Source organism: Equus przewalskii, chromosome 8 (genome assembly GCF_037783145.1).
Source record: "Equus przewalskii isolate Varuska chromosome 8, EquPr2, whole genome shotgun sequence".
NCBI lineage: Eukaryota > Metazoa > Chordata > Mammalia > Perissodactyla > Equidae > Equus > Equus przewalskii.
Window position 1 is genome coordinate 53,412,785 of NC_091838.1, and position 16,639 is coordinate 53,429,423.

General features: G+C 36.1%; 1 protein-coding gene across 6 annotated transcripts in view; it reads right to left on the reverse strand.

Moving 5' to 3' along the window:
- The window catches only part of ANGPT1 (angiopoietin 1), a 241,338-nt gene that overhangs the window by 9,378 nt on the left and 215,321 nt on the right, over nt 1–16,639 (reverse strand). For all 6 annotated transcript variants that reach the window (XM_008523700.2, XM_070630821.1, XM_070630825.1 and 3 more), the window contains exon 8: nt 4,934–5,064. In XM_008523700.2, coding sequence (XP_008521922.1) covers nt 4,934–5,064 — 131 coding nt within the window. The remainder of the gene's footprint in view (nt 1–4,933; nt 5,065–16,639) is intronic.

The following is a 16,639-nucleotide window of genomic DNA, read 5'->3' on the forward strand; positions in this document are numbered from 1 at the left end:
TACTAAATAAGGAATTGCTTTGGAATAAAGTAATGCAATGTAGATTTCTGTGGTCAACCTTAAATTATCCCTATGGATCTTTTCTCTGAACATTTTTGCTTGAAAACCTAGGGAATGCCAGTTATCTGACAATGCTTAACTCATCCTTCCTGGGTTATTAAAAAACTCTAAGATGATTATATGTTCCCCAAAGATCTTGTCACTTCAGCATCATTCACCAGTTGGAGAAGCTACTAATTTCTTCCATTTTCTTTGTCTTCTTCAAGATTATATAGCAGGCAATATCAACTCTCTGCTGCAAGCATTTATCAGCTCTCTGCTCCTAGCATCTGGTAAGTTCTAGGGTGTACTAAGAAATTTATGTGTATGGCTTTATCCTCTCTCTTTTAGGACTGAATTGAGAAATATCCTTTGTTAGCTTTAGCAAAGTCCTGTCTGTCGGCTGACATAGTTTATGCGTGGGAAAAGAGATCGGAGTTTCTACCATAACAGATTCTTTCTGCAGAAGGTTAGGTCACATTTTTGCATAGCTTTTACGTTATATACTAAATATGGAAATTATGTTGAAAGAAAAGTAAGGTAAGGAAAGGAATGTAAAGCAATACCACACTTCGTTTTGTTTTTTCGTCAGCAACATTTAATAATTGTAGTTTCTAACAGACTTTTAGAAATATTTGCTTGAAGAATGCTAATTTAGTACCAAAGACCACGTTTTCCTTGAATGTAAGTTCACTTTGAGTGTGACAATCTAGTAATAAAAGTTTTTCATTTTAACAGTTTTGGAGTCAGAGTTGTTTTGCGTATTTATTTTTTAGACAATAAGTCCATATAAACAAAAGCACACATTGGATGAGACTTCATTTTCATTTTCTTAATGTTAAATATTAGATAAAACTCAAGTTGGTAATGAAATGGATTCCTCTGTCTGATCTCAGGAGGGCATAGTAGGAGCTCTCCTGTGGGACTAAGAAAATATTTCCTATAATGATCTCTTAAATTTATCCTCCCAGTACTGAAATATACAGATTTGTTGTTAACAGCCTACATAGAGGGGAGACCTAAAGAGAAAACTTACGAATTTTCCTAAAGCCAATGAAATCACAGACAAAGATATTTCTGACTTATAAATCTATGCTGACAAATCACCTCTAGTTAATGATTAATTAAGGGGTCAATTCCAGAGAAAATGTGCCTGGCAACTTGATCTTGAAATATATGCTCTGGTCCCATATGAAATGTGTAATAAAACATAAAAATAACTCAATACATAAGTTGGGTGGAAGAATTGCTGGCTTTCTGGTAAGGTAGGAATAAGTCCATATACTTCTGGGAAAGGAGGTGTAAAACACTGTGCTATCTATTTCTATTGACGGCAAATGTGCTTTCGCAGCCCCTCATGCCTCCTTTCCACTCAGCGATCCACTATGAATTACAACCCATGCATCGAAAGATAATATCACTTGTTTTTCCCTACTGTAGCCACAATGAGTACATGGAATAATAGAATCACAGAACTAGAAAAAAAATGTGACATTCTTATCTAGATCCACAACTACAGGAACATGCATAAGCAAACTCTTTCAGATGAATAGCTTTACGTTCTCTTCTTGAAGATGTCCATAACTAGTCATGCACAATGCTCCCTGGCAACTCATTCCAGCATTTGACCCCCGGACACTCCATCTAAAGTCACTTCCCCCTTCCTCCAATAATTCTATTACATATTATATTTTGTCCCTAGAACTTGTTATGGTTTGAAATTGTGTCATTTATTGTTTACTTTTTTGTTGATGGCCTCCCTCCATAGATGCAAGCTCTATTCTGTCTTGCTTATTCCCTTAATAGTTACTCGTGAAAAATATGTTAAATTGATAGAAGGAATTTAAGAAGTTAAGATGTTAGGAAAGAAGGAAGAAAGATCAAAATGTTCTACCTTATGTCTAGCTGAAATACCTTCTGCTTTCAATTAAGCCCATCTCCTCTTGTTTAGTCTTTGACAGATAAGGGGAGCAACGATACTACATTCTCCAATTAAAATCCTTCCACGTACTTAAAGAAAACTATTTAGGATAGTTAGCGGGCAATAAATTTTACTTTACCCTTAATTCCTTTTCGAAGAAATAAAGAAAAAATATATAAATAAACAAGACAAAACAAAGCTTTAATTGATAATGATGGAGAAGTATGAGTTATTAATTTCAAAGAGTATGAAATTTCACTGCTTAAACGAGACTATTTTCAATAGGCAAAAAATTCAAATACAAATTTTAAAAAAGAAAGGAAAAATCATCAGATGAAGAAAATGTTTCTAAGGGAAAATATGACAGAGAATAAATAGTGGTGGTGGAGATCTGCTAATTAGGACATAAGTTCCAGGCAATACTCAAGTTACCTGGACTGTCATCGACATTCATCCTTATGTTCTCCAGTTCTTAGCTATCTAAATTCCACATTTTAGCTTTGCAGAGTGAATAGCTTTGCAAGACCTGGATTCTTTCAAAAGGATATTTGATAGGGTAATGGCGTTTATTACAAAAACACATTTACTTAGACTATTTCAGCCCAAGCAATAAGTGGAAATTTTCTCTCCCCAACATATGCGTTTATTGGTGAGTAAGAAGCAAGTCCAAGAATGATTATGGATGAATGAACATGACAAAGTTCCATCATTTGCAGCAGAAATAAAGTCATAAATCTGAGCAATGAAGTTTTCTCATCGACAACCAAGAGGGGCATTCTCCTCTTTGGTCTATATTTTCATTATGATGACAGGAATATGAACATATTGGAACACTCTTCTAAGGAAACATTTGAAAGATTTTACTGTTGGTTCATGTGTTGTATTTATTTGGTAACAAAAATTATATGTAAAAATAGACATGGAGAAAATGAAGCATACTTATATTAAAATGGGCAGGAAACTGGGCAAAGTCATTTTGTCTTTGTATAAAGTTACTGACAATTTCATTTATGGGATCAAGAAGGCAATGAAAAGAAAAATTTTCTTTCAGAAAAAAAGTTCAAAATCTTACCTGTGGGTACCAGTTTTTAAAAACATTCTAAATTTGTAACACCTGTTTGGGGGAGGGGGTCATAAAATTACATATAGAGGACATTTAACTATTTGAAGAGCTTGAATGTGATGCCAAAATGGCATATTTAAAGCTTAAGGAGAAAGATATGATAGAGGTGGAATCATAACAAGTTGGCTTTAACAATGCTAGGGCTCATCTCACGTTGAAAAGATGTTAATATAAGTGGAGTGGATGGGGGTAAAAGGGATGCGACTTGGTGGTGGTAGTAATAGAGGGCTCGGGGATGGGGATGAAGGTGGAAAGTTTTCTGCAAAACCTTCTCTCTATACTCTTCCAAGCTCTGTTAATTGATAAGAAAAACATCAACCTAATGTTTCATTTCATTGACTTCAAAATTTGAAAGTGATTTCAAGCATTACAAGATGGTTATTCATTAATTCATGTACCATATTTTTTATTGAGTTCCTATGTGCCACAATCTACTGCGCTAGATGTTATGAATAAAATGGTGAACATTAACTTACTTTTGTTCTCCTTACGTACAAAGTGGAGATTAGAGTTTCCCTCTCTGCTTATCTCACAGAGTTGATTTGAAGTTCAAGTAAGATAGTACAACATATACAGTGACATATAATAACATGTAATAATAATGGTAGTAATATCATATTTGGGGAAGGAAAATACTAGATTTAGAGTTTTTTCCTTACTAGCATGAAAACATGTTTTGTTGTAGACTAACACAGAGAAAGGATCAGAACAGCTTAAGGTGGGAGTGGTTGCTATCCCAGTAAGAGAGAGAAGCAACGCTAAAACTGTGAGAGGAGAAACAGTGGGAAAAAAATTTCCTTTACAATTTTGTTTGGTGCAAACTCCTTCCTTGCCAGAGCCTATAACATTCTTGAGCTACATCATTTGCAATGGGTTTTAGCTTAGTGTTTCTCAAACTTCAATCTGTTGTGTATCAACTTTGCAGGTTTTGCCATATCCCTTTATAACATTTATTAATATTTTTCTTTAAATCTACGATTTTTTAAATATCAAATAGTGTGAATACATTTAAAACTGCATTCCTTTAAAGAAGAAACAAATACCACTTGCTATAATAAAAGACAGATATAAAACTCAATAAAATTAAAACAAAATAACTTTGATTCTAGGTAGGTGCCATTGCCTAACCAAGGTCCTGAGCCTCAGGCCAAAGGGTTTGCTGCCTTTGCTAAGAAGGGTCATTACTGAGTAAGTGCTAAGGAAGTGTTACAGACATGTTTGCACCAAATTAAGAATTTCTCTTTGACACAATCAGAAGGCTAGAAAATACTGCAAAAGTGCAAAAGGATTAACTTTCTTACTCAGTGATACAATATTATTCAATGATATCACCTATACCAGCGCAAATGTCTTGCAGAGGTCAATACTGTATAATACGAAACCCTGGCACAGCCGGTCTAAATTGTATGACTTTAGATCTAACTACACCTCTATATTCTTCTTATTCTATTTCATAGAAGATTAATGAACTCTATTACACAGTTGCAAAGCATTTTGTAAGAATTTTTTTTTCTGTATGTTGAATTCTCAAATTGTTCATTCCATTATGGGCATTATTATGATTATTTAGAAGGCAGAATAACTGGGATTTTAAGAGGCTAAAGAATTTATTAAGAGCCAAGTTTAGCATGTCCCTTCTATAGATGTTGGGGGAGGAGGAAAAACTTCTAAATATGCTAGCGATGTCTTGCACAAGAACATATGGTAAATTAGTGGGTAGAACAAAATGATCTCCAGGGACTTGCTCTTAAGTTTCCTGACCAGAAGATCAGAGTCATTTCTCATAGATAAGAAACCTCAAGCCTCAAACCAATGAAACATAACTTAGAGAATGGCCCCATAGGACTTACCTCCTGTTAGCATGAGGGCACATTTGCACATACAGTTGTCATTATCAGCATCTTTAGTGCTGAAATCAGCACCGTGTAAGATCAGGCTGCTCTGTTTTCCTGCTGTCCCAGTGTGACCCTTTAAATACAACCTGAAGTTAAAAAAAAAAAAAAAAGATAAGCCATTCAACAGAATAACAGAACCCAGAAGACTGGCATGTTGAATGTTTGCCTTTTTCATTATTTTCTCTTTTCTTTGAACTCAGCCCTTCCAACAAACTGCTACAAGATCCAAGCTCTCTGAACGAAAAGCAAGAAAGACTAAATAAAGGAAGGAAGGATAAAAGGATGGATGGAGGGAGGGAAAATGGGAGGAAGGAAGGAAGGAAAGACTCCAAATTACAGATAGACAAAATTCTCTATGGCTATGTGTTTGGTGTTTATTTCACTATGCACGTTCAAACTCATAGCTCCCTGATAATGCAAGATCCACAGAAGGAAAATATACAATTAAACTCCACTCAAGTTTTGTTGGTTTCAATGATTAACAGAACTTGTAGTTAATAGTAGGCTGAAGGAAACTTCTAATGCTGAATTATCACATACAAACATATTTTAAAACTCTGAGAGGCAGGCTAAAAGTCACCAGTGATGCAAAACTGTAGAATTTTTAAGTACAGATTCACATTTTAGGTTGCAGGCTGCTCACATGGACGTGGGTCTCACCAGGGCAAAGTAAGGTGAGAGGTCATCAATGCGAGTCCTGGGCCACGTTACCTGGGTGAGTCCACCACCTTCCAGATCTAGTCTGAAGTTTTAATTTGATCAATTTCTCAGCCTCTCAGGGACAGACACACACAAAACTGAGAAAGACTTTTGTCAGGTCTCCATTTACAGTAAAAATAGGAACATTGTGGGAGCCCAGTCTCACGGTCTCCTTAGAGAAAATTTCACACAGAAAGCCAAACTGTAATAGAAAGTTGCTGGTTTGATGAACACAGAATCAGAGTTTGAGGAAGAAGATGAATGATTTCAAAATTAAGTAGCTGTGACCCTGCTGGCCTGAAACCTCTGGCTCCACTGGGACTGGCTGTGTTTAGCCCAAAGGTGCTCTTCAGTGAGTGACAATAACTCCAACTCTGATTCTTGGCTTCTCTATGATTCACAGTGACTTTCCTTAAGGTAAGTCAATACCATTTTCCCTGCAGTAGCTTTAAGCTCACCAATGGGTCTAGACTTTCCAGGACACAATAATTCTCTACACTGTCTTTTGCAGGTAAACCGGAACGAATGTTGAGTTGACATTAAGTGAGTGACTGGTAAGTGCTGGATATAGTTTATACTTTTATCTTTTCACAAGAAGATTATAGTTTAAACCTCATAATTTACAATAATTTCTTCGTGTGACCAAGGCAATAGGAATAAACAATTATAAATTTAGGAAGTAGAGGAAAGCAAAAAGAAGAAAATAAAAAGCAACCCAAATCTCATCTCTGAATATAACTACTCTTAACATTATGGTTTATATACATTTAGCCTTTTCCCTGTTTTTCCCCTCTCCAAATAGAAAATATTATTTATTTTAATTTTAAGTAAACATGTAATTTCTGATCACATTCTCATAAAAATTTTGAACAATGGACATAAAGTGTTTGCCCACAGGCCTATCTCATCTACCTCTTCAGAAGTAATTGCTCATGTCAGTTTTGTACTCTTCAAAACAGTTTTTCCTCATGTATAAACACAAATGAAATCATACTTTACATTTTCTTTATAATATGCTTTTCATATATAATTTTATATCCATTTCTCCACGCCATTACATATTCTTCTCCAACATCATTTGGAAGCTGTTGAATGACTATATCATCAATTGTCTCAAGTTTAAGGGTTCCTTCCTAAATCTCTAAATAAGTATGCAAGTATATATGTTAGGGTTAGAATAAAGTATAGAATAAACATCTACAGTGTATTTTGCTGAACTTCATCTCTATGGACCTCATCAACGATGTATATTAAGGTCTGTAAGTAAAAAGAGACATTTTTCTAGATCCACATAATCAAGATTTGAAGGTCAGCCTTCTAGTCCTGGCAGCTTTTCTCTGAATTATTGCAGAAGTCTTACAACTGGTCTCACTGCCTTGAGTCCTTGCTCCTTCCCTTTCCCTCTAAAATCCATGCTCCGTGTAGCTCATTCAAAAACATGCATCTCATCATTCCTCTGTCCTGGTTAAAATCTCTCAGTTGTTCTCCCAACACATGAAAGAGAAAGTCCAGATTTTCTTATTGTGGTTTACAAGGACTCTGAAGATCTAGCCCTCATCTACTTTCTCCCATGCCACCCTCACACCTCTACACCTCCTATCTCTTGTTATTTTCTGCACATGTACGTAATGCTCCAGACTTACCAATCAGTTGTTCTCTAAGAGCACTGCACTCTCAATTCTCTGTACATCTGCATATGCTTCCCCTCTTCCTGGAAGGCCTTTCCAGCTGCTAAACTACTCGTCCTTTAAGATTCATTTCAAGTATAAGCTCAAAGAACATCAGATGGATACCTTTATAGTGAAACTTACTGTGCTGTATTTTACTTGTCTTTTTACCTGTCTTCTCCCATAATAAACTGTGAGCTCCTTGAGGCATAAGCTGTGTCTTACTCATCTTTGAATCACCAGAATCTAGAACAGTGTTTGATACAGAGGACACAGGCTCAATGTTCACTAAATAAATGAATGATGGGTGTGAATGAATGATTGGTGTAATTAATTTTCAGAAGGCTAAAGGCAGCAAGCAAAAGCAAACCCAAACATCAATAACCCTAATAACCAAAATATACTTGGCCCATGTTTTCAGAGGGATAACTTTTACATCTCATTTAGCTAAGTACTCAAGTTCCCATTTCCTTCCAATCAACTCAAATAATTAAAAAAAAATACATACACATACACACACATACACCCTTATACACCCTTCTTGATCTTCTTCCCAGTTCTGTTTTTGTTCTTATTTTCTTGGAGACTCCAGGATGTGAAAACATGTTCGATATATTATGCAGACAAAATAAAGGAAGAAAGGCTATGTCTTAATTCTTATTAGTTCTTACGTCTTATTGAATGACTTATTTGTATTGTGTGCATAGCCAACGAATATTAGAGAATAAATTAAAAATAAAGACAGACTTGAGGCCGGCCCCATGGCCAAGTGGTTAAGTTTGTGCACTCTGCTTCGGTGGCCCAGGGTTTCACCAGTTCGGATCCTGGGTGCAGACATGGCACCACTCATCAGGCCATGTTGAGGCAGCGTCCCACATGCCACAACTAGAATGACCTACAACTAGAGCACACATCTATGTACTGGGGGGCTTTGGGGAGGAGAAGAAGAAGGAGGAAAAAAAAAGATTGGCAACAGATGCTAGCTCAGGTGCCAATCTTTAAAAAAAAATAAGATAAAATAAAAATTCTTAAGGTAAATCCTTCAGCTAAAAATATTTTGAAAAAAAGGAAAAAGCCTAATAAGGTGTAAAACATTTCCTTAAGGCCCTGCCCATATTAGGAATCTTTAAATCAAAAATCAGAAGTGGAGAAGAGTCCCAAGATAGTGCAATGTAAATATTGGGACATATTGGTTGCAATAATTTAAAAGTAGAACTGAGGGGTGACAGAAACGGGTGAAGCTAGTCAAAAGGTACAAACTTTCAGTTATAAAACAAATAAGTCCTGGGGATGTAATGTACAGCATGGTGACTATAGTTAATAATACTGTATTGTATATTTGAAAGTTGCTAAAAGAGTAGAATTTAAAAGTTTTCATAACAAGAAAAAAATGTAACTGTGTGGTGATAGATGTTAACTAGACTTATTAAGGTGATCATTTTGCAATATATATATATGTGGGGACCTGGATTTGGCCACCCCAAGATATGTCTCTTTGTCATGGTGATTATTTGAGGCTAGTTTCTTTGCAGACAGGAAAGCAACTAAAAAGTAGAACTAAATCTCTATCTGTAAAGGTGCCTCCCTCTCTGTACCAGGAAGAAGAAAGGAGATGACCTTCTCTCTTGAAACTCTTAATCAATGCCAAAGGCAAGGGTTAAATCTGCATTTTATTGTGCTTGTCTGGTAACCTCCTGTAACTGACTTCCCTCCGCCTCCCAACACTGGCATTTCTTTAAGGATTAAGCATCTTTCCTTAGGCTAGGAACTGATTGCTGCGCTCACCTGTGACCACCCAGCTCAAGACAATAGCCTTGCCTCCTGCTACGCCCACTGAGATATCAGACCACTATCTGCTGTGTCCATCAAGCGCTGTGTGGACAGGACAATCTTGTGACTATTGTGGGAGGGACATTTCAATCACATGTGAAACACCCTGTTTGGGGGTATATAACCATTCTGTGCACCCCACTTCTTTGGTGCCGTTTCTTCCTTTGGGAAGAAAGGCCCCGGGCCATGGTTCCTCATAAATCTTTGTTTAATTTTCTCTTGCTATTCTGTCTCATGTGAATTTAATTCGTTCTCCGGCCAGACGAACCCACATTTAGGTAGAGGACAAGTCTTCCTCCCTACATATACATATTAAATCATTATGTTATACACCTGAAACTAGCATAATGTTATATGTCAATTATAGCTCAATAAAAAATAAAGTAGAAGACACCGATATTTCGAGGAACGGTGGATTTTTCACTGTACAAGACTGAGTAGAACTTGTAATTTATGTACGGTAGTGTTCCTCCCCCCATGTCTATATCCTTAGCTTGTCACAGGGGAGCTGCTTACACTCTTCTAAGGAAGAGACACCCCACTGACAGTTACCCTCTTGCACTTGGAAATAGAGACGGTGTTTCATAAAAATAATTTTTCTTAACACTATTTTAAGAAACTTACAAATGAGGATAACTATACTTCTGTCGACTCCTACAAGGATTCCACGAGCAACTGTGTAGTCAGGGATAGACCCTCTGCACAGTTAAGGGGCTCATTCTTTCTCAGCAGCTATTTAGCTGGCATAGAATACCAATTATTGACCCAAAGGCAACAAAGGTAGTTGATGATTTGATACAAGCAAATTAAGGGCTGGCCATTTCCTAATGCCAAATATATTTTCTAATTAGATAAGAAAACTAATGTGAATTGAGGCTCAAACAGAATACTTAGGTGGTTCTTTTTAATAGTGATTCTGGCTAACTTATGTATAATTAACTATTCACAGCTTTCTATATTCTGCTAATGGAATCTCACTTTCCAAAAAAAGCCAGTGAAAGAAGGGCCAAAATTAGCTTTGCATCTGACTATGGTAAAAGGGAACCTGAAGCGCGAGTCATTAGAGAGAATACTTCCCCCAAAATAATACCACGGGAATCCTGGACATTTATTTTTGAGTTCAGCCAGTGTAGATGTGGCTTACATGAAGGATGATGTGTTAGGAGATAAAAACCAAACGTTATTCCAGAGCAAAGTATTTGGCTTAGGGACAGAAATATGGAAGACGCCAGAAAAAAAAGAAAAAAGAAAAAAAGCAACAACACAAAAATAACAACACAAAATTCCAAAGAATATAGTTAGATGTGACAAAAAAACGTAGCCACAAAGTAAAATCATGGTATTCATCCTTTTAAACCAACTTTTCCTAATTAAGGGGGAAAAATTTATGAGTACCATTTCGTTGGTGACTATGAAGAATGTTAGCATATTGATTTTTTTCAACTAGCATCTTAAGGGAAAACGAAACTGATAAAAGAACATTGAAATTGGTCATGAATCTATAGTCATCCTTGATGAAACTATAGTTACCCATTTTCTTTCACTTAAATTTCAATACCTAGAAAAACAAAATCATATTTCTTAACGAATGTAGGATAATAGTGTGTCCTAGTAAGGAGGAACAGACTTCAAAATACATCTATGTGTCATACAAGTGATTCTAGAGCTTACTTTTCTTTAAAATAGGCAGCCAGATCTCATGCATCCAGTTTCTCACTAATTTTGTCTACTTAAGAGATGTCTATACTTCTGACATTTTTACGTCTTCACTGTATTCAGGAGGGCAAGAGTCTCTTTCATTATCCAAGGCAGTGGGAGTTGTGTGTATGACAAATTGAAGTTTGGCCCCGGCTCTTTTAAACAGTAGACAGACTCTCAGATAACTGAACTTTAAGGTCTTACATACTGACAGGCTGTACACATTTTTATTTTGGCTCTGAGCTCTCTCCCTGCCACCATATGGAACTAGTTTGTCTTTCTCACAAGCACTTGAAGAAAATGCAAAATAACCCCCACAGTTCTCTTTCAGTGCCTTGTAGCAAGGACACAATCTGACAAGCGTTTCCCAACACTGCTAGGTCTCCTGGTTGCTGCTCCAGGGGTGTCTGCTTTAGCCCCCCTTCCCACCCACCCTTGCTCTGTCGAGGAGGCTGGGCACCATCATCAGAGCATGTTTTTTTTAGCACTGAGTTTAAACTATCCAGGTGGCACTTATTTATGAAAATTATGAAATTAATTGTGAAAATAAATATTTCTCTTGTCAATCTATATATAGAGAAAACAGTGTTTGCCTTACTGTAGACTTTTAGCAAGATTAGGCATTTGTTTGGCATTATAAAGTCATTGGAAAGTATACAAATAATTAGTATTGTAGTAAACAGGGTAAGGGAGAAATTCAGGAGATGCTAACCTGCTCAAAAAGTTTAGTGGAAGAGATTAGCATTGGAGGCTGTGGAGGTCATGGACTTCGGAGAGAGATGAGGAGGATATTTTCAAAAAAAAGGGTTGTGAAATTCATGGCACAATTAAGTTTTGAGGTTATCTAACATCAAAAGAAGATAAGGAAGGGGCCAGCCTGGTGGCACAGTGGTGAAGTTTGCACATTCCATCTCGGCAGCCCAGGTTCGCTGGTTCAGATCCCAGGTGCGGACCTACACACCGCTTGTCAAGTCATACTGTGGCAGGTATCCCACATATAAAGTAGAGGAAGATGGGCATGGATGTTACCTCAACAAAGAGAGGAGGATTGGTGGTGGATGTTAGCTCAGGGCACATCTTCCTCAATAAATAAATAAATAAATAAAAATGAAAAAAAAAAAAAGAAGATAAGAAAGAAAAGGGATTCCATCTTTCATTTGAATGTGCTGGGAGCATCAAGTGAAAAGGCAGACAATGATCTTATTTAGATACTAAGCATTTAAGATTTTTATTCCTCTTTTTTCTATTAGTATTTGAAGCTGAAGTTCTTTATGTTTTTCATTAAATGCCCTTTTTGTTAAGTCTATAGTGTTCTATAGTGGAAAATACTTAAGACTGGAAGCCTTGAGATAAAGGGAAGAACGTAAATTTATCTTAGCACAAGGGGAGACTTGAGCCCTATATTAGACTTTGTTCATATAGTGAAATTATGTCTAGTTAAATAATATTTTCTAAGTTTTTACAAAATAACATCTTTGAGACAAACATTTTATTCTCTTTAGTTCAGGATTTTCCAAGTGTATCCTGTGATTTTAAATGACGAGTTTTACTAAACTGATTCCTTTCTCTCCATCTTTACAAGTCCAAAATCAACCGTTTTTCAAGACAAGCCCAAATATTATACAGGAAGCCTTCTCTCTTCTTTCTCCTCTAAATTGTTATTGCACTGATAAATTGCTTCTCTTGTGACCCATCTCATTTTGCCTATTGTAGTATTTTTATTTATATATCTGCCTTTTCTTTCTTCCAAGACTGTAAGCTCCTAATGAGAAGTATTCATGTCTTAGTCATCTTTATAAACTCCATATACCGTACACATAAGAGGCATTCAATAAATATTTATTGAGTTGATTATTAACTAAGAGTTCAAGTTGTTTAAAATTAAGTTTCATTCATCTCAAGAGATGGTTTATATGTACTAACATTTTGACTCTAGTAATACAACTGTGTTTTACAATTCAAGCCCCATGGGCGTTTTTCTTCTGATTTGAAATTTGTCCAATGATAATGACCTAATGGTCTGCTCAAGTCATAATGGGGCACTGCTGTAATGAGGATGGAATTAGTTTGTGACTGCCAATAGACATTAGAAGAAATAGCTCATGGAATAACCCATTAAATTATATATTAGAGTCCATATGAGAAATGAGATCATCAAGTTTTACAAAAGGACCTATATCTATACATGTGTCCATTCTATTGCATAACTCCCTCTGGAACCTGGGCATTCATCTAAAAATCTGTTTCAATAGCTTTATCTTCATTGTTAGAGGATAGAGGATTTGTTTTCCAATGTTGAATCTTAGTACTGTGATCTCTGTTGAATGAGGCTCTATTAAGCCTGTGTCATTGTGTGCAACACTGTTTTTTCACATGCTTGAGATGTATTTGTTACTCCATTGTCCATACATGAGCAGAATTATTTACTTATTTGCAAGAGTCTCTAAATGAGTATCTGAGAAAAATGATAGAAAAATACACAAAGCAAAGTCAGTGCACCTGTGAAAAAATGAATGAATACATGCCTATGACAGACTTTGTATGACAATGATCTGCACACATAGACATAAATCTGCAAGTAGAAAGACAAGTTCAAAAGAAATTTCAAAAGAAAAGAGTGGTGGGAGTAGAAGGCTAAGAGACTTAATAATGTACAGTTTGATTAATCAAGACTTACGGATATGATAGAGATTTATAGATACCTAAAAAGACATAAAGATCAAGCAGGCATACGTAGTTTGGAACAAATTAAGTATGAATGAAAATAATAACTGACAATAAGTCATTAACCCCAATTTTTCCTTCTTTCCTTTCTGTCCCCACAAAAGATAAATAAATAAAACATTAGCTCCTGAAGAGTAAGACTGTGTCATGAACACTTGTATCTTGAGAGAGCATATAAAACTGAACAGAGTTTGGAGCCTAATAGTTATTTGTTTGGGTTTGCAACCTAGCTCCTATCCTTTCTGATCTCCAGTTGCCTAATCTGTAAAATGGGTCTAATAATAGTAATGTCCTTCTAATATTGTTGTGAAGATTAAATGTGGTAGTACACAGAAAGTCCTTAAACAGATTGTCACATGTAGAGTAAGTACCTGATGAATATTAATAGAGCATTAAATCAAACTTCTCTAACCAATAACCATAAAATACACAGTAGCTCAGTAAATATGAGTTTTATAAGTCTAAATTGAACAAGTATAAATGGGTCTGATGTTAATAGCCATACATAAGCATACTGAGAGTCACGAAAATAACGAGAGAGACGCAGCTAATTAAGACATGCGTATAGGCAATACGCTGGAGAAATTAAAGATGAAAAGGATCAATTTTCTCAAATCCATAAGGACTCATTTCCTTTAAAATTTTTTCTCATTTTATATAGAGCAAACAGGATACTAAGTACATAGCATAAGAATCCAAAGACTTGCTTTGCTGACTGACAGCGTAGTTTAAGGTCTACGTTATTCTGAACTCAGATGCCTCAATAATAAGTCTTTAACTCAAATGTTTATTCTTTAATAAATTGAAATTCCAATCTTTTGCGAATCCTATGTTTTGTTGCCATATAATAAGGTGCTTTATTGCCTGAATCCAGCATATGTTTTTTCCTTTCTTTACCCATAATTGATACCAAGAAAAATTCCCAAAAAGATCACCCATGCCAACCTATCCTTTAATTCTCATCGCTACTTCCTGAAAGCTTTCTTTATCACATTCAATCTTCCTTAATTGGTGTCATTTGTTCTCAGATGGAATTGGATCACTGGGGAATCACCAGAATTTATGTATATTAACCTAAGAATTATGCTAAGAAGGAATACATTGTCTTACTAGTTTCTTACACCTTAGAAGCCCTGAGGTAGATATGTTATTTACCTTTGAACATGTTTAGTGGAAGACATGCAAGTGTGAAAAATGGTTGAGATAGCAAGGGTCACGGGAATCTGTGCTGTGATTAAGAAAGATAAATTTCTAGAGTTACAGAAAACTTTAGCCCAAATAATGAGAAACTTCGGAAAATCCAGTTTCATTTATTTTCTAGTGTGATTGTTTTATATATTAGCTTTTATTATACATGCATAAATTGCACGCTAATTTTTTATCTATTTAATTTTTCATAATATACATTTTAATGTCTCTCCCTTAACTTACAAATATTAATATAATGTAGAACTTTGATAAAAATGAGGTTATCAACCGCCCACGTCTTCTCAAGCTCTTGACACAGGGGAACATTGTTCCCAGTGACTCCTGTTTTAAAACTCCAGTAAAATACAGTTCTCAGTGTTTCTCAATGTGATGAAGACCGAATATGTTCAAAACTCACGATAAATTCTTCCTCCAAAGAAAACAGCGAACTCACACACCGTTATCTCTGAGTGCCTTTGCATAGTGCTGGGAGAGTACACTCTATCCTGTACATTAAAAAAAAAAAAAAAGCTATTTTCATGAAATCTGTGACAATGAAACCATACTTCCCAAGTTCAGAAATACATACTGTAGTGATTCTGTTTTTCATTCAAAATAAAATGAAGTGTTCCCGTATTCCTCTTCTCTTCTAAGAATACATAAAAAAAAACATTGAGTGCCAAAATGAACTACATGGCACGAAGACCCCTAAAAACTAAACTGAAAAACACAAACTGTCCCTTAAACATATTTCAATTCCCTTGGCGTCAAATGTGGCTGATGGAGTCAGCTCCGAGTGAATGCCTCACTGACTGGACCCTCTTCTGGTGCCTGAAAGACCGGGCCAAGAGCCACCTCAGAGAGTTTATGGGTTTGCTTTTTTAGCAAAAATTAAGTCAGGACCTTGTAAAACTTGTGATCAAAATTGGTGAATTTTTAGTATAAACAAGTTCAAGGGAGGTAGGTTTGTTCTCATTTTTACTTCTGCTTAAAAAGCAGCAAGAAACTTTTCTTTCCAGCATTGCCTAAGGGAAGACAAAGGGAGAGGAAAGGGTGAGTAGAATGTTGAAAACCATTGAGGGGTATTATCTGAGGTTTTTTTGCAAAGAGGAAATACTTTCTCTTGTTGTACTTGGACAATGTGTCGCTATAAGTTCTGCAAATAAGGCTCCAGCGTGCATAAGCAGATTCTTCTGTTGACCAAAATCATCAGTGGGCTTATTTCTCTCCAGAATTAGTATAAGATAAAGCCCAAACTCCTTATCATGTAATACGGCCCTCCATTTTCTGTAGCACAGTGAACCCCTATGTACAAGATACTCGCTATTCTCTAACTTTTCTCCTTCTGCCAGCATCCTCCATACTTGCCTCATGAAAACTTGCTCATATTTCACAAATCATATTTCCTCTATGAAGGCTTTCTTGGTTCCCTTCAATCTCCTCCCACGTACCACATACATCCTCAATCCCAAGCAAATTGACCACTTTTCTTTAGTGTCCAGCTATACCTTAATTCCAAGGGTTCCTACTGTGGAGTTGAATCACACATAAATGTAAGCAAAATTTTGTGTTTGTTTATTTATTTAGGGAGAAGATCCATAGCTCCATCAGCTTTTTTTTTTTTCGTGAGAAAGATTTGCCCTGGGCTAACATCTGTGGCCAATCTTCCTCTATCTTTGTATGTTAGTCACCACCACAGCATGGACACCAACAAGTGGTGTAGGTCTGCACCTGGGAACTTAACCCAGGCAGCCAAAGCAGAATGTGCTGAACTTAACCACTAGGTCACTGGGGCTGGCCCTCAAATTTTTTAAAAGGTCCATGATTCTTTGATGAAAAAACAAAATAAGACAAA